The 26,306-nt window shown below is 41.3% G+C and overlaps 1 protein-coding gene across 1 annotated transcript; it reads left to right on the top strand.

The window, feature by feature from the left end:
• Positions 1-526: 526 nt before the first annotated feature.
• gemin4 (gem (nuclear organelle) associated protein 4) lies at positions 527-12,577 on the top strand. Its single transcript, XM_020509758.2, has 3 exons — positions 527-665; positions 3,124-3,220; positions 8,465-12,577. The coding sequence occupies exons 2-3, from the start codon at positions 3,211-3,213 to the stop codon at positions 11,740-11,742; spliced, it is 3,288 nt and encodes a 1,095-aa protein (XP_020365347.2). The 5' UTR covers positions 527-665; positions 3,124-3,210; the 3' UTR covers positions 11,743-12,577.
• Positions 12,578-26,306: the final 13,729 nt, after the last annotated feature.

The following is a 26,306-nucleotide window of genomic DNA, read 5'->3' as shown; positions in this document are numbered from 1 at the left end:
TCAAACAACCTGTTCAGAGATGTTACAACACACCTCTGGAACAGGTGGGACTTGAACCTCGGACTCCTGGCTCAGAGGTAGGGGTACTACCACTGTGCCACAGAACCCTTAAAAAAAAATTGTTGGCAACTTGCATCACCAAGAGAATAATGTAGATGTTGTCTAATCAATCTGTTCAGGGATGTTATTACACTGATACTAATTGTTATTAGTTCTGAGGAAGGGTCACCGGACCCGAAACGTTAACTCTGTTTTCTCCGCCACAGATGCTGCCAGACCTGCTGAGCTTTTCCAGCAACTTTGTTTTTGTTCATGTTATTACACACCTCTGGAGCTGGGACGTGAACTTGCACCTGCCGGCTCAGCGACACAAAGAACTCTTTTTTAAAATATATATATATATATATGTTAGCAACTTTCATCATCAAAAAAATTCCATACCAACCCGCTCAGAGGTGTTGTTACACACCCTTAAAAATGTAGCTCACCAATGTGCATGCTTCTGAGCAGGGGCCATCTGCAGTGCGGCGCAGTTACTCATTCTGCCTAGGGGGCGGCAGCGGCGGCGCCTGGCTTTCCTTTCGTGTTGCTGGGAGCACGTCCTGCTTTGGCGAGGTTATCCGTTGTCTGATGGAGAGGGACTGAGTGATGGAGGCACGGAATGGGTGAGTGAGTGAGATGAATGGAGGAAGGGAGGAGGTCTTGTTGCTGTATGGGTTTGGAGGGTAGAGGAAGGGAATGATGATGATGATGGTGGCGGGGGAACCGAAGATATTCCCGGAGGCTATACATCTCCTTAAGGGCCTCAGGCCTTCCTGCAACTTTCCTGTACACCGCCCCCAGTTCTGTTTATCTTCGTTAAATAGCCTTCAGGAGGACATTTGATCTCTTCAAAACATTAAATTTGCCTGCTTGTGGTTTTGATGCAATTAAAATGTATGATTTTAGTTAAGTTGCATTAGCATGGTATGAAGAAAGCACGAAACAGCCACACAATGACTTCAATATAATAGGAAATGTGTGTGTTTTCAAAATCTTTTGGAGCAGTTGCTGTACTTAGGCGTTCAAAAGGCCAAATTTGCTGCAATAATATTATTATCTGCTGGTTGTGGTGTCTGACGTTTGGTTTGTCCATTAGTTAGAGACTCAAACAAAATACTGTGGATGTTAGAGATCTGAAAGAAGAGGAGTCATTGGATTCAGAGATAGTAGGAACTGCCGATGCTGGAGAATCTGAGATAACACTGTGTAGAGTTGGATGAACACAGCAGGCCAGGCAGCATCTGAAGACGGGTCCAGGCCCGAATTGTCAGCTTTCCTGCTCCTCTGATGCTGCCTGGCCTGCTGTGTTCATCCAGCTTTACACCGTGTTATCTCAGAGTCATTGGATTCGAAGTGTTAACTCTGTTTCTATCGCCACAGATGTTGACAAACCCGCTGTGTATCTCCAGCACACACTGTTTTTATTTAATTAGAGTCTCACTTCAAGGTGCAATTATTACGAAGCTCTCCCGTATTTGGGATAAAACAACGGAAAAGTGCAGGAGATTCTCAGCGGGTACTCCAGCACCTGCGGACAGAGGAACAGATGTAATGTTTCAGGTTGATGACCTTTTGCCAGAAGCAAAAACAATTAGAGACGTAATGGGTTTTCATTTGAGTACAGAGGCAGGGATAAGAGTAAAGAAACGAAAAGCATGTCTAGAGGAAGTATAAATGGGAATAGCAGGATTATTGTCCATAACTGCAGTCTGAAACAGTTATTTTTTATTCATTAATGGGATGAGGGCACCGCTGGCTGTGCAGCATTTGTTGCCCATCCTTAATTGCCCAGAGGGCAGTTCAGAGTCAACCACATTTCTGTGGGTCTGGAGTCACATGTAGGCCAGATCAGGTAAGGATGGCAGTTTCCTTTCCTAAAGGGCATTACTGAACCAGATGGGTTTTTCCTGACAATCGACAATGGATTCATGGTCATCATTAGATTCTTAATTCCAGATATTTTTTATTGAACTGAAATTCCAACATCTGCTGTGGTGGATCTTGAACCCAGGTCCCCAGAATGTTATCTGAGTCTCTGGATTAGCAGTCCAGCGACAATACTACTAGGCCATCACCTCCCCAATAGTGGGAAAACGTATATGATCTGAAGTGGTTAAATTCGATGTTGAGTTTGGAAGACTGTAAAGCACTTGGAAGAAAAGATACTGGCCTTCAGCTTCTTTGGACAACTGCAGGAAACCGCAGACAATTGAAAATAGTATGGTGAATTAAAATGGCAGGGAGCCAGAATTTTGGGGTCATGTGGACAACGTGGTATTCTATAAGGTAGTCACCCAATCTGCTTTTGCTCTTCCTGGTGGAGAGGAGACCACACTATGAGCAGTGAATACTGTAGACTAAATTGAAAGAAGTACAAATTAATCAGTCTTTCAGCTGGAAAGTGTGTTTGGGATCTTGGTCAGTGGGAATGCACAAAGGCAGTTGTTAAGGAGAGTCATACTGGACTCGAAATGGTATTTCTCTTTCACCATTGATGCAGCCAGACTTGCTCAGTTTCTCCAGCACTCTCTGTTTATTTAAGGCAGATATAGTCTCTTTCACTTATCTGGGAGAACGCCTGTGGAAAGACTGAAGGTATTGGGACTAATTTGAAGAGTGAATCTGGGGTTGCAGGCAGGATAATCCTTTTGGAATACTGAATGTGAAAGTACAGCAAGATGCATTGGTGGTGGAATCACATTTGGGATAGCGTACAATGGTAAATTGAATGTGGAGACTGATGTTGTGGAAGGTGAGGACAAAGGCGACTTCATTACGTCCAGGTATCTGCATTTTTGAATTGCAGCTTTTACTAGGTTGCAGTTAGTGTGAAACCAAAATGATTTGCTTCATTTAGCAATGATCTGTCACGGGGCGCTATAGGTTTGGTACCCTCAGGAACTGACATTTCAGTCATGCTGCCATTTTTGCATTCCAATCATGATTTAGGAGGCAGGACAACTACATCTTTCAATTGCTGCTGAGTTTTATAAGCAAGACAACTGTCTTTTTTTGTGGGGGTGATATTCTTTACATATTGAAATGTTAAAACTTTGTTTAAAAAGTTCAATTTTTTCTAAGAGTTCACAGGTTTGGAAGAGTTTCCAATTAAATTGTACGATCAAGCCATCAAAGATTGCACCGTGTATGGGAAAATAACCTCTAAGTATGGAGCAGGGTAAGTTTCTTTCCTTTTTTTAAAGACCATATTTTGTGTCATATCTCCTGTACAGCATAACTTGAGCATGAGTTACAGCTTCTTCAGTGCCAGATTTGCTAAACTGCAGAAAAAAAATTTGACTGAAGTTATGTTCTTGTGCAGAAAGCACCAACACTCTCAAGCGAACCCGTGAAACGAATGTTAGTAAACTTGCTGTTTAAATGCTACCCTTGGCTGATTACTGCAGGAAGCTTGCTGAATGTGGATCCTTTTATTTTACAAAAGCAAGTTGACTTTAGAATATGTTGGTTAATGAATTTTTGTATGGTACCTGAAGGTATTGAGAGAGAGAGAGGGTGAACAGAAACATGTAGCCACACTAACCTCACCATATCAGGAGGTCAGCTGACTTGACTCAGACTAAGGATCAAATTTGAGGCTGTGTGGTCGTGTTACTGCTACAGGTTCAATGTAATGCTTTAATGGTTTTCTCACCTGCAAGTTATGATGATACATTAAGGACAAAAATGGAAATCTCTATGCTCTTGCAAATGTTAGGGTTACATCGTTGATATTTTTTCCAGTTCTTCTTTCTCCAAGCTACTCTTCTCCTGGGTGTAGTTACAGTATAAGGGCCTTGATGCCCTGTCAGTACTTTACTGTAATGACCCTTGCAATAACAGCAGCACCAATTTGCATTTATATGGCATCTGTCAATTAAAATAAGATCTTTCATGCGAATGTTATCAAAAAAAATCTTATACACACTCTCACTTTGAAATCCCTTTGTGACCTTCTTATTTTTATTATTTTTTTCCTTGGAGATGTGTGTGTCACTGGCATTTTTTTTTAAAATCCTTATTGCTTTTGAACTGAATGGTTTGCTAGGCCATTTCTGAAGGCTGTTAAGAGTTTGGAATCACATGTAGACCAGACCAAGTAAGAATGGCAGATGTCATTTCTTTAAGACTGTTAGTGAGCCAACTGGCTTTTTTTTTTTGTGGCAATCAGCAATGGTTTAATGATCACTAGAATCACAGAATCCCTACAATGTGAAAGAGGCCATTCAGCCCATTCGAGCCTGCTCTGACCCTCCAAGGAGCACCCACCCAGATGCAGACCCCCACCCTATCCCCGTAACCCCACATTTACCATGGCTAACTCACCTAGCCTGTACATTCCTGGACACAAAGGGGCAATTTAGCATGGCCAATCCACTGAACCTGCACATATTTGGACTGTGGGAGGAAACCAGTGCATCCGGAGGAAACCCTCGCAGACACAGGGAGAAAGTGCAGACTCCACACAGACAGTCACCCATGGTAAGAATAAAACCAAGGGCTCCTGGCGCTGTGAGGCAACAGTGCTAACCACTGAACCAGTGGCAGCTCATAAAAAAATTAATGAGAATGATGATGAATGCGATTAGAAAAATGCATTGCTAATGATATTAGAAAATTTCCTGGAAGAAATACCAGTTATATGTATTTATTACTGAGACTAACTTTCTATTTCATATTTAAATTAATTGAATTTAAATTACACCAGCTGCCTGGTATTTGAACCCCTGTCCCCAGAGCATTATCCTGAGCCTAGAATACTTGGTTACGAATCCAGTGACTTCACCTCTCTGCTTCTTACCAATGATTTCCTTTAATCATATATCTTCTCCTATACCATTGACTTACTACTCTTAAATCCCACTATGACTTTTTGACTGTACTGTGTCAATAGTGGATAATGCATCAGCCACATATCTATCACCAAACCTGTCTATTTCCACTGTAAGAATATTGCTTGATTTCATGTGCTTGAGCTCAGCTGCTGAAGCCCTTGTCTGTGCCTTTGTCACCTCTAGAATTCACTGCTCCAGTGTTTTCTTGGCCAGCCACCCAGCTTCCACTTTATACAAGCTTGTGTTTACACAAAACCCAGCTGCCGACAACCTAATTTGCACCTAGTTTTGCTCACTTCTGTGCTTGCTGACATATGTTAGCTCTTGACCAGGCAACACAACTCTCAATAACTAATATATTCAAATTCTTTAATGAAACTCCCAAAACACTACACAGGAGCATTGTAAAACCAAGTCTGACATAAGGCTACACAAGGAGATATTATGTAAACCTGCCAATAGCTCATTCAAATAGGTATGTTTTAAAGTGTGTCTTCGAGGAGGAAAGAGAGGTAGAGAGGCACATTATAGTTTAGAGCTATGGATACTGATGGTGAATGCTGTCATGTTTTTTACAACTCTTAGTTGATCAGGAATATCTTCTGCCCTTACTGCTTGCTTGTGTGTTGGAAAGGTTTGTAGATTGATAGTCAACCTGTTTTGCCACATTATAAATGCGTCCCCCTTGGTCAACAAGTCCTATAATGAATCTCAAACTTGGATCTTCTGTCTCAGAAACGGGGACGTTATCCATGGCACCATAATCCCACCGCCTGGGAGATGAGTGTGCGCAAATCATTGAAGGAGACAGGGAAAGTTGTGGAAGATGTATGGAGTCCCGGCCTTTATAAATAGAAGCATAGAACACTAAAGCAACGAAGTTATGATGAACTTTTCTAAAATATTGGTTTAGCCTCAGCTGGAGTATTTTGTCTAATTCTGGACACCATACTTTAGGGAGAATTTGAAGACCTTGGGGAAATACAGGAAAGACTGAAAGGAATGATTCCAGGCATGAGGGGCTACAGTTACATGATGGACTAGACAAGCTGGGCTGTTCTCCTTAGAAAAATGGTTGTGAAGGGATTTAATAAAGGGGTTCAAAGTCATGAGGGATCTAGACTAAGTAGATAGAGAAATTATTTCCAGTGATTGGAAGAATCAAGAATAAGAGGACAGTGATTTGGGGTGATTAGCAAATGAAGCAACAGGAATATGAGAAAAACGTTTTCACAGCAGTTGGTTTGGATCTGGAATGTACTGCCTGAGAGTGATGGAGTTCAGTTGTGGTCTTCAAAAGGCAATTGGATCATTACCTGAAGAGAAAATAATTTCAGTACTCTGAGGAAAAGATGGGGAAGTAGGTCCGGCTGATTTGCTTTTGCACAGGAGTAGCACAAACACAGTAGGCTGAATGGCTTTGTTCTGTCTAACGACTATTATATGATTTTGTGGTTCCTTTAATTTTGTACTGTAATCCTCTGAGATCCATGTGGGAACAATAACTTAAGTGTTTGGTTTCACTTATTTTCTTTCTTTGAATTCAATATGCTGTCCATTCTGATTGGGAGAAGGAACAGCATGAATTGGTTGCCGGAGAGTTTTGCAATCATTCTACTCTCTTGTGCTGTTGAGTTCAGTGACTCTTTCCCAACCGTCCATTAGCATTTCTCATTAAAGTCAATATCCTAAAACAAATAGCTAACAGACAAATAAAAAAGATGTTCCTAACATCAGTTAATCATTGTACAGTTAGGTCATGTGAGTATTGCTGAAAGAAAAGATATTTTGTCTAAGTTTTTCTTCATGCACTGATCAGGACTATCAATTTAAGGGGAAAACTAAAATTTATACTGCATGAAAGGAGAGTGCAAAAGGATTGGCTTTTATTGGTAGAGGCATGGAGAATGCACCAATTAGTGATGCTTGACAGGTAACAGCCAGGCTTTGTTTAAATTTTGAACTGCGTAGGTTGACTATGATCAGGGCATTTGAGAAATGGACAGAAGAATGGTTATTTTGAATTGAAAGAATGTGTAAATGTTCTTTCTACCTACAAAGAACAGGACTCTGTGTTGGATTTATGTAGGTTCCAGTACAGACAGGTACACAGCTCTGTGAGCCCAGCTGCCCATTCTAAATTGGTTGTCACCATAGTTCTTTGCACACTTGGGATTGTTCACCAAGTGTTGTCCAGCTACAGAATCACACATTATGTTGGACTGGTTGGGAACACTCAGTACCTTTCTTGTTCTGAGCAGCTAAAGGGATATGCACTTTGATATGATCCACTAGTCTTTGCGAAGTTACCTGGCATCACACAAGCACTGAATTTTATACACCACCTGACTCCTCAGAATGAGAGGGAGAATGTCTTTTTGGCTTAATTCCAGCATTCAGTTACTGGCAAACACTACCACAGCATGAAACTATTAGCTTCACCTGTTGCTCAAATGTTTGAGGTACTTTCCCCTTCCAGGGTAACCTGAATGTACTGAGCATTTTACAGGACCAGTAGTCACTGCTTTAAGTCCTTCCATAAGTTTGTATGATACACCACAAGAAATGATCTGAATATGGGAATCATTATCTACAGGATGGCTTTGATGCACCCTATTTGAATGTCAAACTCGCACAGTGAGCAGCTGGCTTGGGCCGTACTAAGAAGATTGACAATAAGGCCAATCTTAAGGAACTGTGGAAACCACAGTGTATACCAACCATTAGGTTTGCAGTAAACAGTATTTCTCAACTGGGACATCAAGTCAAGCCAGCTCGTTTGACTGTTCCATTTCAGATGTAATGGTCTTCCTTATTAAGGATTACTATGATAAAATTCACCCTAATAGTTTACTACTCTGCTCTCAAAAATAAGAAAATAGATTGCGGGACTTTTTTTACAATACAATGTACAATAATGAGGCAGTGGGTTTCTTTGTATTCATCATTCTTGGACAATGAGCTGGAAACACTGGCACCTATTGACCTTTCTTTAGTTTGGTAAAAGCCATCACTGTCCATCACTGTTTTTAGAGTACATTAACTAACAGCTTTGTATTTTACAGAATAATTGCATACCTCAAGAAAGGCATTTGTGTTGTTAAGTTGTCATTATATGCATCTTAAATGTGTGTTTGGTGTAGGACTTTTTGTGTCACATTCACATTACCACATTATGAATAAAGTTTGATGAATGAATCCTGAATCCAGTTATTTATATAGGACAATTCTGAAGACCATACTGCTTGTTAATGTCCATTGTAACAGTTTTGCAACCTCCATGATTATGCACTAGTCCAGTTCCCCAGTTTTCACCATCCCAGCTTTGTGTTCAACTGCCTAGACCCTAAGATCTGGAATTTTTTTTCCCCAAATCTCTCCTACCACTGTCTTAACCCTTTCCCCCTTTTAAGTTGCTCCTTCATTCCAATATCATTGACCAAGCTTTTGTTCACATATCCTAAAATCTCAGCTTTAAAGGTGCAACTTAACTAATTATTTTTTAACTGATGCAGTAATAGAAGTTTATAAGTCAATGATTTCACCTTTATACATTTGGAATTAATTGGTTTTTCTGCACTGTGCAGGATCCTGGATTTGTTGCGAGAAGATGGCAGTTCTCCATGGGGGTTTTCTGTTGGCCAAGAAGCAAAGTCAACACAAAGTGCTTTTGGAAATGAAAAAATCTGATTGGACAGCCTTAGGGAAGCCTATTGTCTGTGCCGTACATGAGATCTGTACAGGAGGGACTAACTCAGCACAAGATCCTGCAGAAACCAAGCAGTGGCAAAGGAAAATACTTGCTTTTGTGTGGGCAAAGCTACTGAACTCTAATGTAATTGGAACTAAAATTAAGGAGGAACTGGATTCAGATTCTGAGAGTGACCGAAGGTGGAAGGAAGACCTCTTCTTTTCAGCAGAAAGCATGATTCCAGAGATAAATCACACTGTTTTATTTGAAATGGTAAAATCACTGGGGGCCTCTGATGTCTTTGTTGAGTTACTTTCAGCATTGCCAGCAAATGCAAGCCGCCTGGAGATGACTCATTTTGTGGACCATGTTCTTGATGGAACCTCTGATGATGATGTGGCCATGTTTCTAGATGTATGGTGGGAACTGATGAAACAAAATGATGGACAAAAGAATAGAATTGCTCAAACATTTGGAGACGAGACTAAAAAGTACTTGGCACGTGTGGCTGATGAATTTAGTCATTCATCCAAGAGACTCAAACTAGATCCTGATGTTTCTTCTCTGTTCCCTTCAGTGAACTTGCCTGGATCTTCCAACAACCCGCCCATTCCTTGTCTGCTACTAGATGGTCTTAAGAGATTGAAAAGTCATATAAACTCTTATGTTTATAAATGCTCTGCCCTAGCAAAACTGTCAGACATGATTTGCAATTCAGTTCTTTCTGAAAATATTGTAGAGTTGTCCACTAAGGTGTATTTGGAGAAATTTGCCAGACTGATTACTTTAGGTAATCCTGGGGTCCAAAAGTTTCTAGTACCAAACATTTTCATCAGGAATGTGAAGGAGACACAGAGAGAGCTAAGAGCCACTTCTCAGAAGTCTTCATTCCAGTTCCCTCAGGGAGCACTGACTCCAGGGATTGAGTTGCTTGCTGATCTCCTGCACTCGTGGGTAAATGAACTTCAGACCGAGCCTGAGAATGACACTGAAATTCAGAAGAGAAGCCTGGCTATTTACAGAACAGTGGAAAGTTTAAAATGCTTCCGCGAAATCTGTCCAATGCTACAAAACTCCAAGATAGTACCTGAAGATGCAAAGAAAAATCTGTCTGATCTCCTGCTGAATTCAGCCACTTTTATTCAGAAGATTGGCACATCCGTGCCTTTAGGTGATGCTGCTACCATAGATAAAGTTAAATTTTCCATTGCTTTGACGATAATTGATGGAAGAATGGAAAGATATGCAGAAATATGTGAAATATTTGCATCAAGTCCTGGTTGGGCTTTATCAGCTGATGGTTGGCTTGATTGCCTTGAAAGAAACCAGGACATTTTTCAAGATACAGATTTAGTGTTGAGGTTAGCTGGAACACTTAAAGAAGTTTCATCATGGAGGATCAGTGAAGCGTCAAAGATTAAACGACTAATGAATGTCATTTTACATTGCTTGACTGCCCTGTCAGTTGCTGACAAAAATAAAGCTCTCTTGGGGATCCTGTCCTCTTATGGTAGCAAAGGCTTCTGTAGAGACGAGGGACCTTTTAAGGACTGGTTTGAAGAGGAGGTGAACATGGCATTCAATTGTATTACACAGAGTGAGGCTGCAAAGAACATTAGTAAAGCAGTGAATGCTGTTGCAAGAGTTGCTTTTTTAAACCCAGAAGCCACCCTGCAGAAGACATGCCACTTGGCTGCAGTGAACCTGGGTGCCCATAAGCTGCTTGGCCAGATCCTGAAAAACTTGCCAGCGCTGTCCTTTAAGGACAAGCTGTCTTCAGATGGACTCAATATCTTGGCCAAATGTCTCCTGGAAGCTGCTTGGGATAGCTTTGCCACCACCAAAGGGGAAAATCAGTTTCTTGAGTTCTTGACATCTCTTATGGAACCAGGAGAAGGAAATGATGAAGATCCTCCAAGTCCTCTTCTCCAACCAGCCGATGCCACGAAGATATTTGTCCTTCCTTATCTGATGGAAAGCAACTCCAGTATTGAGTTTCCTCTTAAAGTTCTTAACAATGCTCTAAAGATTGAGGTGACAGATGATGGGACCAAAGAACATTGGCTACTTGCCTGTTGCCCATTCCCTCTCATTTTTGCTCTTTCTCAGCTTCTGGACCATTGCATCTTGTGCTGGGAGGAGGACAACAATAAAACATCAAGTCACATTTCTGTCGAAACAAAAGGTCTCCTGATTGAGACATTGAACATGGTTTGTGATATTGTTGGACAGATAATTTCTGTAAATCCAGAGATGTGGTCAACATCTGTTTGTTGGTTGTACAGAAAAACTGAACAGTTGGACTGGACTGTGCGCCTTTGGTTAAAAAGCATCTTTGGGAACCATTTCAAATATGAGGTACCTGCCACATTGTTTGAGGTCTGTGATCTTTCCGATGATGGTTGGTCACCACTTAACCTTCCACAGTATGGTCCAGGCACTGGACTTTTGGCCTGGATGGAATGTTGTTGTGTCTCAACTAATATGATGGAGCAGATGCTGTCCCATCTAACAATTGATGCTAAAAATGTTGAGGAGGTCAATATGTTTAGCAAAGGCTTTCTAATTGCACTGATCCAGGTCCTGCCTTGGTGCAGCTCTAGTGAATGGAAACGCCTCAACCATGTTGTAAACAGCCTTCTGCAGCGCGAATTGCTTCATGTGCCATATACCCTGGAATATGTCCATTATATGCCACTGCTCAACCTCCGACCTTTTGCCCATCCCCTACAGATCTCTCAGCTTTTACTGAGGGCCTTCCAGCTGATCTGTAGTTGTAGCTGCTCTGACTGGCTTCCAGTAGCGGGGTGGAAGTACGTAGCACGACAGTGTGCTGGCAGTATGTCAGACATCTTGGAGTCTGTAAGGTGCAGACTCAAAGGGCATGGAGTTCAGAATCCAGACGGAAGACAGGAAGCCACTTTTGTCATCATGCAGCTCTTTTGCCATGTGATTCACATTATGGTAATGATGCCCAGCGGCACGTCCGAGCCTCTGTATTATGTAGCCTTGGAGCTTCTTTCCCAGTATGAGACCCTGACAACTGCCAATGCCTCTACCTCCGGGCTACTCAGCAAAGTTGATGAAAAACACTTTCTCTATTCCATTGCTGAGAATCTGTCCAGCGAAGACCAACGTTCTGTGCTACTGCAGAAAATCAGCAAAATTTGTTGAGTAACAAAATCAGAAATTGTTGGAAAGTCTCAGCATCTGTGGAGAGAAATCAGAGTTAACATTTTGGGTCAAGTGACCCTTCTTCGGAGCTGATAGTAACTGGGGAAACATTGTTTTTTATGCAAAAGATAGGATGGGGGTGGAGACAAAGAGTAAACATTTATTCCCTGCCCCCTCCTCCCACCCTATCTTCTGCATAAAAAGTAACTTTACCCTAGCTACCATCAGTTCTGAAGAAAGTTCACTGGATCCAAAAGGTTAGCTTCAATTTCTGCCCGCAGATACTGCCTGACCTGCTGAGATTTTTCAGCAATTTCTGTTTTTGTTTCTTATTTCCAGCATCTGCAGCTCTTTCGGTTTTTTTAATCTGTTGAGAAGTTCAGTGGCTGTTTATCCATGAGCTGCTGGGGTTTGACATTGCAGGGGTGTTATATTGTATGGAAAAAGATTAATCTTGTTTTGAAGACTCCTAATGCTGACCTGAGAAACTATTCTGACCTATGCAGGTCCTGAGAAGCAAAAGTTCAAAGTTACCAGTGAACAATTGAATTGAGACAGAACACTGAGTTGTTTCCAGCCACCTCCGGATCTTGAATTGAAATTTATAAGACTTGAAATCTGTAATTTAAGTTTGTGTGAATGTTGAGAGCGTAACTCAACTTTTTTCAGTTAATTTGTTTTGCCTTTTTAAGGTCTTTGTGTGTCCCTGAGCAGCCAAAGTACTGCCAGTCATCTGCCCCAGGTGGTGTGAGAGAAGATTTAGAACAAAACCATGCTCCCTCGGATTTTATTTTCCTCCACTGTTTTGAAGATATTAAAAATCTTCTTAAAGCAATGTTATCATGAGTTTTTCTTTTCTCTATACCGGTTATTCCACTTCTATAATTGTGAACAGGAAATTATTTTGGTGCATTTATTTTGTAGATCCGCTTTGGTACAAACAGAACGACCAAGCTGCTTATGTGAAATCTGAAAGAAATTCGACTACCAGTAAAAACATAAGTTCAAATTTTGATTGAACGATCTGTTCCCCTTCTGTAAGTGGATCTGTTAACTTATGATTAGGATGATAGTAATCTTATGGCAGCGATTGAACGGCGATACTATTCCAAATCAGGATGTGTGACTTGTAGGAGTACTTGAAGGTGATGGTTTTTCCAGGTATCTGCTGCCCTTGGTTGTCCAGCCAGAGAGATTGTGGATTTTGAGGGTGCAGTCTCAGGAACCTCGGTAAGTTGCTGCAGTGCACCTTAGAAATGATACACACTGCTGCTGTTGTGTGTCAGCTGTGAATGGAGCAAATATTTAAAGTCACGGATGGGCTGCTAATCAATTGACTTGCTTCACCCTGGAATATTTTGAGCTTCACGGTGGCTCAGTGGTTAGCACTGCTGCCTCACAGCACCAGGAACCTGAGTTCAATTCCAGCGTTGGGCGACTGTACATTGGAGTTTGCACATTCTCCCGTGTCTGCGTGGGTTTCCTCCAGGTGCTCCAATTTCCTCCCACAGACCAAAGATGTGCAGGTTAGGTGGATTGGCTATGCTAAATTGCCCATAGTGTCCAGGGATGTTTAGGTTAGGTGGATTAGCCATGGGAAAAATTGCAAGGTTGCAAGGGATAGGCTGAATCTGGGTGGGATGCTCCTCGGAGAGTCGGTGTGGACTTGTTGGGCTGAATGGCCTGTTTCCACACTGTAGGAATTCCGTGAAATACACAAGTGTTGGTGGAGCTGTGCTTATTCAGGCAAGTAGAGAACATTCTGTTACACTCCAGACTTGTACCTTGATAGATTTTGGAGAGTCAGGAGATGAGCTGCTTGCTACAGAATTTACAACTTCTAATCTATTATTGTAGCCACTTGTAGCAGCATGGTGACATGAGTACTAATCTGGAGATCTGAGCTCAAATCCCACCATAGCCATTGAGGAATTTACATTCATTTAACTGTCAAATCTGGACTAACCCATTACAGTCAGAAATGGTGAGGTTAATGGATTAGCATGGAAGTGTCTGGTTCACTAATTCCCTCTAAGGAAGTAAGCCATCCTTTCCTAGTCTATCTTGTTTGTGACTCCAGACCCAAAACACTTATGACCTTATGTTGGAGGGCAGTCATAGAGTCATGCAGCACAGAAACAGACCCTTCAGTCCAACCTGTCCATGCTGACCATAATCCCAAACTAAACTAGTCCCACCTGCCTGCACTTGGCCTATATCCCTCCAAACATTTCTTACTCATGTACCTATCTAAATTTCGTTTAAACGTTGTAACTGTACCCGCATCTACCACTTTCTCTGGAAGTTCATTCCACGCACGAACCAGTCTGAGTTAAAAAAATTGCCCCCATGTCTTTTTAAAATCTTTCTCCTCTCACCTTAAAATATGCCCCCTACTTTAGAAATCCCCCATCCTGCTATTCACCTTATCTATACCCCTCATTATTTTATAAATATCTGTGAGGTCACATCCCAACCTCCTCCGCTCATTGGAAAAAGTCCCAGCCTATCCAGCCTCTCCTTATAACTTAAACTTTCCATTTCTGGCAACACCCTCGTAAATCTCTTTTGAACCGTCTCACTTAATAATACCCTTCCTATAACAGGGAGACCAGGACTGGAGACAGTACTCCAGCAGAGGCCTCACCAACATCCTGTACAACCTCAACATCACGTCCCAGGTCCTATTCTCAAAGATCTGAGCCATGGCGGGAAGTATGCCAAATACCTTCTTAACCATTCTGTCTATATGTGATGCAAACTTCAAAGAATTATGTACCTGAACCCCTAGTTCTGTCTGTTATACAACAGTTCCAAAGCCTTATTTTTAATTGTATAAGTCTTGCCTTTGTTTGTTTTATCAAAGTGCAATACCTTGCGTTTATCTAAACTCCATCTGCCACTCTTCAGCCCATTGACCCAATTGATCAAGATCTCTTTGTAATCTTAGATAGCCTTCTTCACTGCCCACTACACCACCAGTCTTGGTGTCATCCACAAACTTACTAACCATGCTTTCTACAAACACCAGTGAAGAAGCTGAAGACTGGTAAGCCTAGACTCTACCCTGAGGAACTCCAGCAGCAATATCCTGGCCTTCGATGATTAGATTCCAGCAACTACAACCATCTTCCTCTGTGCCAGGTACGACTCCAACCATTGCCCCACCCACCCACCCATTTCCATTTTGCTAAGGCACTTTGCTGCCACACTTGGTGAAATGCTCGTGTGGGTCAGGAGCAATCTTTCTTGCCTGACCTCTGAAATGGGATCCTTTTTGGCTGTGTTTGGATCAATACTGTAAAAGCAGAGTAACCCTTGTGTAATTTAAAGTATGGGTTGGTAGGCAGGGCGTTGCCAATGTGCTACGTTATAGTGCTGTCAGTGATGCCTTCTGCCACTTTGCTGATGATTGAGAATAGATTAATACGTGGTATTACCTGAGTTGGGTTTGTCCTGCCATTTTCAGACAGGTCATCTTGGACAATTTTTCACATCATTGGGAAGATTTCAGTATTGTAGCTACACTGGAACAACTTGACTTGGGGCATGGCCTATTCTGGACCACAAGTCTGAAGTGCGACAGTTAACATATTATCAGAGTTCATAGCCTTTGCAGTACCCAGCACCTTCAACTGTTTTGATATTATGTGGAGTGTAATGGTTGAAGGCTGGCAACTATGATAGTGGGAACCTCGGGTGAAAGCCATGTGGCTGGACTGAAGAGCAATGGTTTTGTCTGTTAGTTGTAGATTGCTTAGCTGTTGTCTAGATCATGCTGCTTCTGCTGTTTGGAAGGCATGTAGTCCAGTGGTATCACTCCACAAAGTTAGTACCTCATGTTCAGATATGCCTGCCATTGCTCCTGGCATGCCCTTCCATACTCATTATTGAACCAGGATTGGTCTCCTGGCTTGATGGTAGTTGTAGAGTGTGGGATATGCTGGGCCATAAGTGTACAGATTGTTGTTAAACACAATTCTGCTACTGCTGATGGCCCATACTGCCTATGGATATCAAGTTTTGTGCTGGTGGATGTCTGACCTTTTTCCATTTAGTGGTAGTGCCACACAACTCAGTGGAAGGGTATCTTCAGTGTGAAAATGGGACTTTCAGTCCATAAGAACAATATGGTGTCACTTGCACCACTAGCACGGACCAAAGCATTTATGACATGTAGATTAGTGAGCCAAGATCAGGTATGTTCATCCATTTCGTTGGTTTGGTCACAACTTGCTGGAGCCCCAGTATAGCAGATATGCCCTTCAGAACTGAAGCATTGAAGTCTCTCACCCACGAGGATTCATTATCTTGTATACTGGTGTAAAAGTCAAATTTCTAAGACTAAATTTTTCATCAAAATGTATGGGTTAATCTCTTACATGAATAACATTTTGGAAAAGTTGAAATACACCCCTTTCCATTACCTCTCACTGCAGGGTTACAGGTCGAGACTGTTCCTGCAAACCCTGACCTCCAAAATAGTGCAAAAGGAGCTAAAAGCACACATGCAGAAACAAACAACTAATGTGCTATTCAATGATTCTATCAAATAGGTTTTGATCTGGCCAAGTTTGACTTCACTGGTGAGTGAGTGTTAAGTACAAAGACTTTAGATTTTTGGCAGTTTGGAGGTTGAATTTTATCCGAGGTTAATCCCTACTTCGTGGAGGAGCACTGATTCACCCACTGAGGGAGGACAGTAGATGGTGAACGGGATGGGGGAGGGTGTCATTTCTTGCCCATGCTTGACCTGATGTCATGAAACTTCATGGGGTCTGGAATCGATATTGAGGATTTCCAGGGCAACCCCTCCATTTATTACACTGCTGCCAAGTCTATTGGTGGAAAAGGGCACACTGCAGAATGGCAGTGGAAGAGACTCTCATTGATTGAAAGGTATGATTCGCTGAGTGTGCCTCTGTGCTTTGACTAGTCTGTAGAACACGTCTGCCAATTTTGGCATAAGATTCCAGATGATAGCGAGGATGACTTTACAGGGCCAGCAGACAGCTAGTTTGATGTTGTCTGGTTCTTCTGGTATTAATTCTGTTTAACTTCTCTGTACTATTTCAATGCAACTGTACAGCTTTATAGGCCATTTCAGAGGGCAGTTAAGAGTAAACTACATTGGTACCTTGGTAGGTTTGATCCCCTGAAAGATGTTAATAAATCACATGCATTTTAGATACAATCTAGTAGTTTTATGATAATCATTATTGAGACTAGCTTTTTTTATTCCTGATTCGCTAATTAATTGAATTTAAATTTCCCCAACTGCTGTGTTAGGATTTGAACTCGTGGTCCCAGATACTGAGCTAGAACTCCAGATCACTCGTCCAATAACACTACCGCTTGTGCCACTGTTCCCTTGAGTAACAATGCGCCCGTAATAAGCATGTAATGAGGGATTGAACTCAGGATTTCACCAGAACAATGAAGGAGGAAGTTGCCATTTTTCTTTTAGTTTTAAAAGATTTTCCGGCATGTGGCTACTGGGGTGGTGAATCTTACATTCAACATGAGTGAAATTAAAAATAATAGAAAAAAAAATCCATAGCAATGCCATGGAAATAAGTTTGAATGTGTAGATTCGGTTGAAGAGCTAGCACAGACAATGATTTGATAGGCCAGTTGGCTTGATTCTGTGCAATAATTTCTATGATTCCATCATACCTTGCCTTTGTTGCAAATCTACAGTTAGCGAATGTGGTCCTTGGGACACTGCACTTGTCTTGGGCAGTAAAGATTTGGGTCATAATATTAATCACTTGATGCATCCATCTCTGAACATTTTGCCCAACTGCCAATCAAGTGCCTTTTGCCCATAACCCTGGATGTTTCCATTTACATGATCGTCTAGTGTCCTGTTGAATGCCTCAATTGAGCCATTACACTTCCTGGAAGTGCATTCTATACCATCTTGTTTATTTGGATTTAGCACTATGCAGTTCAGTTTACAAATGGTAAAATGGCTAGTCAGATGAACTGGTTGTGAAACATAATTTTTTTTGTTTGGAAAGCCCTGCCTTGCAGCAATAATGTTAATGATTTCATCCACCTTACTAGCTATAAGCCAATACTTTCAAAATGTTTCCCAGAAGTGTGAACAGGTAGAGGAATGACCTTGCAGTTTGATAGACTGAAAGAAATTTGGAAATTAAATAAACTAATAATTAAACTTAGCGATTACCTGGATTCTGAAATTCAAAGTATAGCCTAAGGAAATATGTGGGCATTTTCCAACCGGAAAAAAAAACATAATATTGAATAGAATAATAGATCTGATCATCGCACTATCTCTAGTTCTATTTCTTTGTGGTGGGATTATATATCTGTTCATTATGAGGGGCAGCACAGTGGTTAGCATACCTCACAGCGTCAGGGACCTGGGTTCAATTCCAGCCTCTGGCAACTGTTTGCGTGCAGTTTGCACATTCTCCCCATGTCTGCGTGGGCTTCCATCGGGCACTCCGGTTTCCTCTCTCAGTCCAAGGATGTGTAGGCTCGGTGGATTAGCCATGATAAATGTGGGATTACAGGTATAGGATGGGAGAGTGGATCTGGGTGGTTTGCTCTTTAGGGGTTCGGTGCAGAATTGACAGGCCAAATGGCCAGTATCAGCACTGTATAACACTGATTCCAAGAGGCTATCACTACACAGTACAATCTTTTATGATTGCAAAATAAAGGAATGTCCTTGCAGGAATATAGCATCTTCCCACATCCTTGGAAAGTGCCAATACTTAATAGTCAATAAATATTTTGAAAGTGTTTGTGGACAAACCCAGCTGAAAGTTCGCATGCAGTGACTGTTTTTCAAATCAGAAATGAAACTATTGGTGATGTTTGAGGGAGAAATATTGGCCCAACGAGGAGAATGCCCTGCTCTGGTATGAATAGTCCTATGTATCTTTCTGTCAGACCATTCCAGACACCCAACCTGTACCACCTTGCAGAGCAAAGGCTGTAAGTGCATGGGAGCACCACCACCACCTTCGTGTTCCCTTTCAAGCCCCACAACACCCTCACTTGGAACTATATTGCCCTTCCTCCAATCTTCACTGTTGCTGAGACAAAATCCTGGAACTCAACACACTTGGAAGTTTCTATGCCTCAAAGACTGCAATGGCTCGCGAAGGCTCAACACCTTCTCAAGGGCGATTTGGGATGGCCAGCATGTATTAAGTTAGAATTGAAAGTTATCTCAGGACTGTGTGGTGTTTAGTGACTGAGACATGCAGATCTGCAAAAAAAAGTTGACCAACCATCAGACTGTAGTAAGTAGTTGTTAACAAGTTAAAAAGCTTTATCGGGCATTGGTTAGAGGATTTTATCAAATGTTTTTTATAAGAATTGAGATGGACTTGTGTTCCAAAAGTCAATTAAGTAATGGCTTACTTAAAGTCCCAGTCAGCTCTGAAAAAAGGCGACCTCTGAGAGGAGATCAGGTTTAATGGTTTGCTACGAGTTTCCTGGGCTGGAAAGTGGACCCTGGAGAGTATACTAGGCTCTAGCCGCACTAATCCTACCTAAACACGGCCAGAGAGAAAAGTACTGATCAAGTGGGGATTGGTGGGGTACCTCACATGTCATTCGGCAGCAAAGAATGTGAAACTTATCACTAAGATGATTCAATCTGTTTGGAATCGGCTGAACCCACCTGTCAAATAGAAGGAATGCTGGGCCTTTTTTTAAAAAAGAGAAGAAAAGACCTTAGCACTAATACTTCACAGGCATGTCAAATTGTCAAAATGGATAATTTATGTGAACAAAAAAAGAATGCTGAAATCTGGAAAGGCAGAACTCATTTGCAGAAACATGGGCTGGAGTAGGGACTATGTTGCTTGAGTCCACCTGAAAACATCGGAGTTGACGGACAAAATAAAAAGAATGGATCATTCTCTACAAAATATAAACCAAAGAACTGCAGATGCTGGAAATCAGAAATCAGTGGTTAGCACTGCTGCCTCACAGTGCCAGGGACCCGGGTTCTATTCCACCCTCGGGCGACTGTCTGTGTGGAGTTTGCACGTTCTACCTGTGTCTGCGTCGGTTTCTTCCAAGTGCTCCTGTTTCCTCCCATAGTCCAAAGATGTGCAGGTTAGGTGGATTAGCCATTGGAAATGAAGGGTTAGAGGGATAGGTTAGATGGGCGGTTCTGGGTGGATGCTCTTCAAAGGGTCACTGTAGATTCAATAGGCCAAATGACCTGCTTTCACACTAAGGATCCTATGATTTTGTACTGACCTTGCCAGCCATACTACCCCCTTGCACCATGAGCAAATTTTTAAAATGAAATATTTTGCTGAATGAGCATTCCTTTCAGCTTAACTGAAATATGAGGTTGTTGACTTGTTCGCCGAGCTGGCGTGTTTTCATTCAGACGTTTCGTCACCATGCTAGGTAACATCATCAGTGAGGCCTCCACTGAAGTGATGTTGTTCGCCTCCTTTTGGAATTTATACTGTCCGGTCCGTTATGGTGAGTAGTGTCATTTCCGGTTTTGTTCTGTATGGGTTTGTATATGGGGTCCAATTCCATATGTTTGTTGATTGCATAATGGGTTGAGAACCATGCCTCTAGGAATTCCCATGCGTTTCTATGTTTGGCTTGGGCTACTATGGTTACGTTGTTCCAATTAAACTGATAGCCTTCATTGTCCAAGTGTGCTGATATTAAGGAAAGTTCGTCATGTTGTTTTGCTGCTAGCTGATGTTCATGTATTCTGATGGCTAGTTTTCTTCCTGTCTGTCCAATGTGATGCTTGTGGCAGTCACTGCATGGTATTTTGTAAACTACGTTGGTTCTGCATGTCGTGGGAATGGGGTCTTTAATCCGTGTAAGTGTTTGTTGTAGACTGGCTGTGGCCATCACTCACTGCAACACACCAGAACTACGCACGAAAGAGGAAGAGCACCTAAACAAAATCTTCGCTATGAACAGATATCCCTGTAACTTCATCCGCAGGTGCGTACTAAATAGACAACACCAAGAGGACACAGTACACCCTAACACACTGGCCACACTGCCCTACATCAAGAACATATCAGAACTGACAGCGAGACTCCTATGCCCACGAGGAATCATGGTAGCACACAAGCCCACAGCTACTCTATGACAATGAACTTTCCTTAATATCAGTACACTCAGACAATGAAGGCCATCAGTTTAACTGGGACAACGTAACCATAGTAGCCCAAGCCAAACAGACACGCATGGGAATTCCTAGAGGCATGGTTCTCAACCCATAATGAAATCAACAAACATATGGAATTGGACCCCGTGTACAAACCCATACAGAACAAAACCGGAAATGACGCTACTCACCATAACAGACCGGACAGTGTAAATTCTAAGCGAAGTAGAACAACATCGCTTCATCAAAGGCCTCACTGATGATGTTACATGGCATGGTGATGAAACGTCTGAACGAAAACAAGCCAGCTCGGCGAGCAAGTTAATGACTTCACCCACAACCCGAGCTACAGAACTTTGCTAAAACCTTAACTGAAATATGGCAGCTCCAGACAATGTGGCACACAGTCAATACTGCAGTGAGCTATTAATAATGTGCTAAAGCCTCTGGAGTGAAATTTCAACACTTCACTCAAGAACCATCTCACTTAGATGCTACTGTTCGAACCAGGCTGGTACCTTTACAGTACTGGATTACCAGGTGGATAGCATTGTTTTTTTTTTCTAATTTAACCTATTTATCTAATTAACCAGTTCAGAGATGTTATTACACACTTCTGGAGCAGGTGGGACTTGAACCTAGGTCTCTCATTTCAGGGGTAGGGAGACTGCCACTGCACAACAAGAGGGCCCTAAAACCTACTGCACCTGGTATCCCAGCAGCCTCCCATCCAAGTATGAACCAGGCCTGAGTCTGCTTAACTTCCGAGATCAGGCGTTTTTAGACTAGTCTGTTGGCATTACTGTCGAGGAGGAATAGGGAACACCTGGTTCTTTTCAGTAGAACTCAGAAGGTTAAGAGATGTTAGAGGTCTCTTACATCATTAGAGGTGACTAATTTCAACTGTTCATTTTATAAGTATTAAGGTCATCAATTGAATGTAGAGATCAGGGAAATTGTTCTGTTCACGAAAGTTGTTAGCGCATGAATATCCTATCAGAAATTGGTGCAATCACAAGCAATAGTAGGTTTTGAAAGGGGAATTAAGTTAATCACTTTATTTTGTTTAAATATTATGAGGAAAGGATTGAGAATTGGGACTAAATGGCAGACCCAACATAGGCATGAGGGCCTAGTGGCCTTCAGTGCTGTAAATTCTAAGATGTTTCTACACACAAATAGAACTATTTCATGAATACTCTGTGGCCATATCTTTTGGTTTTGAGGATGTTTATCAACATTAAAAACTGGTGCAACAAATCCCAGAGAGTTGTAGTTAAACAAAGCAATTAAGATTGTGCCATTTGCTGTTTCTCTACGGGTTAAGGTGGAGAAATCCTATTGTTGCAGTGAGTGCTTTTCTGCAAAAGGATGAACATCCAAGTTGGACAGATGGGAAATCACTTGCAAAAATATCCATAGGGATTTTTAAAATGATGTTTTACAGCTTTAAATGTGTTTGAGAGTCCACACTGCAAAATCTCATAGAACAGCTCATGTAAATCAATGTGGTAGGCAAACAGTAACGTGGCTTGTATACATTGCACAAGATTGGGCTATCAAACTGGAGATTGGTAGAGTGAAAAAAGACTCTCATGCTTGAATAAATGGTTTTGTATTTTACGGTGTGATAGTCACGAATTATTTGCTGTGAACTTGCTTTTAACTAAGAAATATTGCCTACCGACTTAGAATTGCACATTTCCTACTCTTAAGCAACTTATTTTCAAAGTGAGATTGATTTCAAATGGATTATCGAGTAATCCTGTTTGTTGCAAACAAGACACCTGTGCAGTGACTGTCTTGTCTCAATTTGCGCGCTACAGATGATTGAAGCAGACTGGATGTAGAGGGTAATTTGTGCTGAGTGCCAACAGCATTGGCTGCAAGCCAGACAATCAGGGCTGCATTAATGTTAACTCCTGCTCAGCTGCTGCGGTAGAAGCCTTGTAAAATTATTCCTTTTGTGTCGCTGATATGTTCACTGTGGTGATACCCAGTGGTTAAAAGGGAAAATATTAATTCCCTTTACCCCTCTGCCCTGAACGTACTGCCTGTTCTTTCAGATAAAAGTAAATAACCAATGAATTTTGAACTGGACCAATTTGCTTTTATTATCTAGTGGAGAGAAACCAACAAATATACGCTCACAACGTAAAATGTGTGCAGGCCCATTATATAAAACTGATGGTTCCAAGTAACTAAGAGTTTATAACCATATCCTTTTATTTTTGATTGTGGATTGAATTGTAAAAAGGATTTTTAAAACCAAAGTATCTAAAATCCAGTTATTGAAGCTCATCATCAACTGTGTTTACACTGCTGCATTGTTCAAGTAGTTTCTACGGGCCAACACTAGAAGGTGAAGTGAGATTCGGCTGGCAACAAGGGGCTGATTTCATTGTGGAGTTGTGACCAATTTGCACAACAAAATCCATCAGCCTGACCATAACTGTTTGGTAAGCTATTGGGTAGCTGAACAGCTTGTGGGTGTGAACAAATACTAACTGAAGCATTCAAACCTCTGGAAAAGGAGGTGGCGTATCTTTCTCTCCAGTAAAATAACTAAAACGTGAAGAAAGTCAGTTTTTTTTTCCCTTCACCTATTGCTATAATCTGAGACTTTTACTCAGTAACTAAGAGACTTTGCAGTTAATGTACCAATTGCCTGTGTCTCTGGGGGAAAGAATGAAAAGAACCTGGAGAAAAGGAATTGAAGGACAGAAATTCCAAACAAAAGGATTATCTCAGCAAACTCAGTGAGCTGGGGCCATCAAACTGCTTCCCCAGTTTTTCCTCCCTCTGTCATAATACCAGTGCTTTTGTGTCTGTCTGTATGTGTGCATGGGAGCATGGGGCTGTTCTTAGTACAGGATGAGAGTTCCATTTTATCAGCAGTTTATAAATGAGGGGCATAGATAAGGTGAATAGCCAAGGTCTTTTCCCCTGGATAGGGGAGTCCAAAACTGGAGGCATGGGTTTAACGTGAGAGGAGACTGAAAGGGACCTGAGGGGCAACATTTTCACAGAGGGTAGTGCGTATTTTGTAATGAGCTGCCAGAGGAAGTGGTAGAGGCAAGCACAGTTACAACATTTAAGAGATATTTGGTCAGGTATGTGGATAGGAAAGGTTTAGAGGAATATTGGCCAAGTGCAGGCAAATGGGACTTTAAGAAACCTGGTCAGCATGGCCGAGTTGGGCTGAAAGGCCTGTTTCTTTGTTACATGACCCTATGTTTAGCTGTGGTTAGAATCCATTTATTTGTAATAAATAGTATTCTGGTGCAGTGCAAAAATCTGATCTGTTTTTTATTTGTTAAATTTAGTTTTAAGAGGTAGGTAAATTGGGGTGTTTTATATATTTTAATAAAACCTTTAACCTTTGTGATGACTGGGAATAGCAGAGTTTGAATTCTGGTGCGCTTACCCCAGTGAGGCGTAACAGTGGTATTAGTTGGTTTCCACATATCATCTCTGCACTATGGTAGATCAGATATTCCAGAACAACAATATCCTAAACGTCAGACTTAAGTGGAGAGTAAGTACGATTGAGACAATAAACAATGGATCAAGATTCGTGTGGAGACTTTTCTCCTCTAGGGATATTCTTCTTTGAATCAACTGATTTTGTTTAATTGAAATCTAATTGAATGAACAAAAGTGCCAAGTTAGCACTAAGATTGAAGAGAATAGAAAAGCAAAATGATGTCATCAAGTAGTAGGTAGGTAATAGCAATATTCTAAGAATCTGTCAATATTAAGATAGAGGGAAAACTAAAAGAGGTAAGAGTTTCAGTCTTGAGGACCGGGCAGATATTTTTGATGGTTTGGTCAGTTGTTTTGAACATAGGAACAAGGAAGTGTGTGAATAGCAGCATACTAAGTACAGTGTCTGATCAAGAAAATTGTATGCTGTATTTTTCCATCGCTCTGGAAAAATAGATAAACAAGTTTTGATATGTTGGAGGCTAAAAATAGAAGGGTTAATAATCAGGCATAATATTTTCCAAGTTATGTTGAAAGTATGACAGGTATGACATGTATGTGCAGTGTACAAATCTTGGTCTGGATCAGTACACCGCACAGTTGAGAATCATTGAATGGAAAGTTGCATTTGGATGAAGGAGCAATGAGTTTCCTTAGCATTGGACGAGACAGTTAATCTCCATTTGAAGTCAAAAAGTAACTTTAAGATTATTAATGAATGACGAGTGAAGATAGTAAATGTAAAAGATGGCAGCCACTGATTAAGCTTGCAACATGGATAAACAATTTATCCTTTAGAGGACTCAGCTATTGGCAAGAATAGGTATTGAAATGTAATAATTCACTCATCGATGCTGGTGGTACCATGAGCAAAAATGATTAACCTTGCCAGTAACGCCTGCCCCCATAAATGAACAGCCTCTGAAAAACACCAGAAAAAGTCCAAAGATGAATAGTCAATGGCTGCAGAAACCTTTTGAAAGGAAGTTGAATGACCAATCACAAAGCTTAGCTACAAAACATTCCAGTGGTAACTTAAATGCAAGATGTTGGATTCAGTCAAAGGCTGTGAAGATGCCAATGGCAAAAAGTGAATCATTAAAATGTTCAAGTTGTTGTTATTCAACGAAATGACCATTCTTAAAAACAACACTTGTAGGAGGGCCAGCTTTTAAGCACAACTTTCAATATGGATAATAAGCAATAAACGCATAGTTAAAATAAGATTGCAGAAGCCACAAAAAAACTGCCAAGGTTGTGAGTGTTGTGGACTGTTGTTCTTGGGTGCAACATCTAATACCTTGAAACTTTGAGAAGAGAAAGATGCAGAAAGGCAAACAGGAAATCAAATATTTGGAGATGAGAAGAAAGCTCAAGAGAATGAAAAAAAAATGTAGGCGAAAGGATCAAGAATGAAAGATATGGTAAAAGAGAACAGTTTTAATTAAAACCAGTTGGTTCCAAGAAGGGTCTAGGCCCGAAACGTCAGCCTTTCTGCTCCTATGATGCTGCTTGGCCTGCTGTGTTCATCCAGCCCTGCACCTTGTTGTCTCTAAGGAAACAAGCTGATACAATTACAATTAAAACATAATTTGAGGCAAGAAGGCATTCCCATCCTGTTTGAGTTCATGGGATCTAAATTGGCAAGTATATATTTTATACTCTGAGATCTATAATTGCACTATGTCATATTGTGCGTATTTCCGGAGTTTTAAAATCCATTCTTGATAGACTGCCTTTGAACCCGTGTAGTTTTCTGCTTGTTGGTTGTCCAATCCTTGCAATTAAGATGATGAGAAGGCTGATTAATAAGTTATAAATTGAGGACAGAGGGTTACAGTGACTGATTTAAAATTTTATTTTGAAGGCACCAAAGGAAATTGCAGCAGAGGCATTGATGGCAGGCCTCTCAAATTTCTGAATTCCATTTGAGTCATCC

Source organism: Rhincodon typus, chromosome 26 (genome assembly GCF_021869965.1).
Source record: "Rhincodon typus isolate 14 chromosome 26, sRhiTyp1.1, whole genome shotgun sequence".
Lineage (NCBI taxonomy): Eukaryota > Metazoa > Chordata > Chondrichthyes > Orectolobiformes > Rhincodontidae > Rhincodon > Rhincodon typus.
The sequence above is the reverse complement of the archived record's forward strand: the minus strand, read 5'-3'. Positions and strand labels throughout refer to the sequence as shown.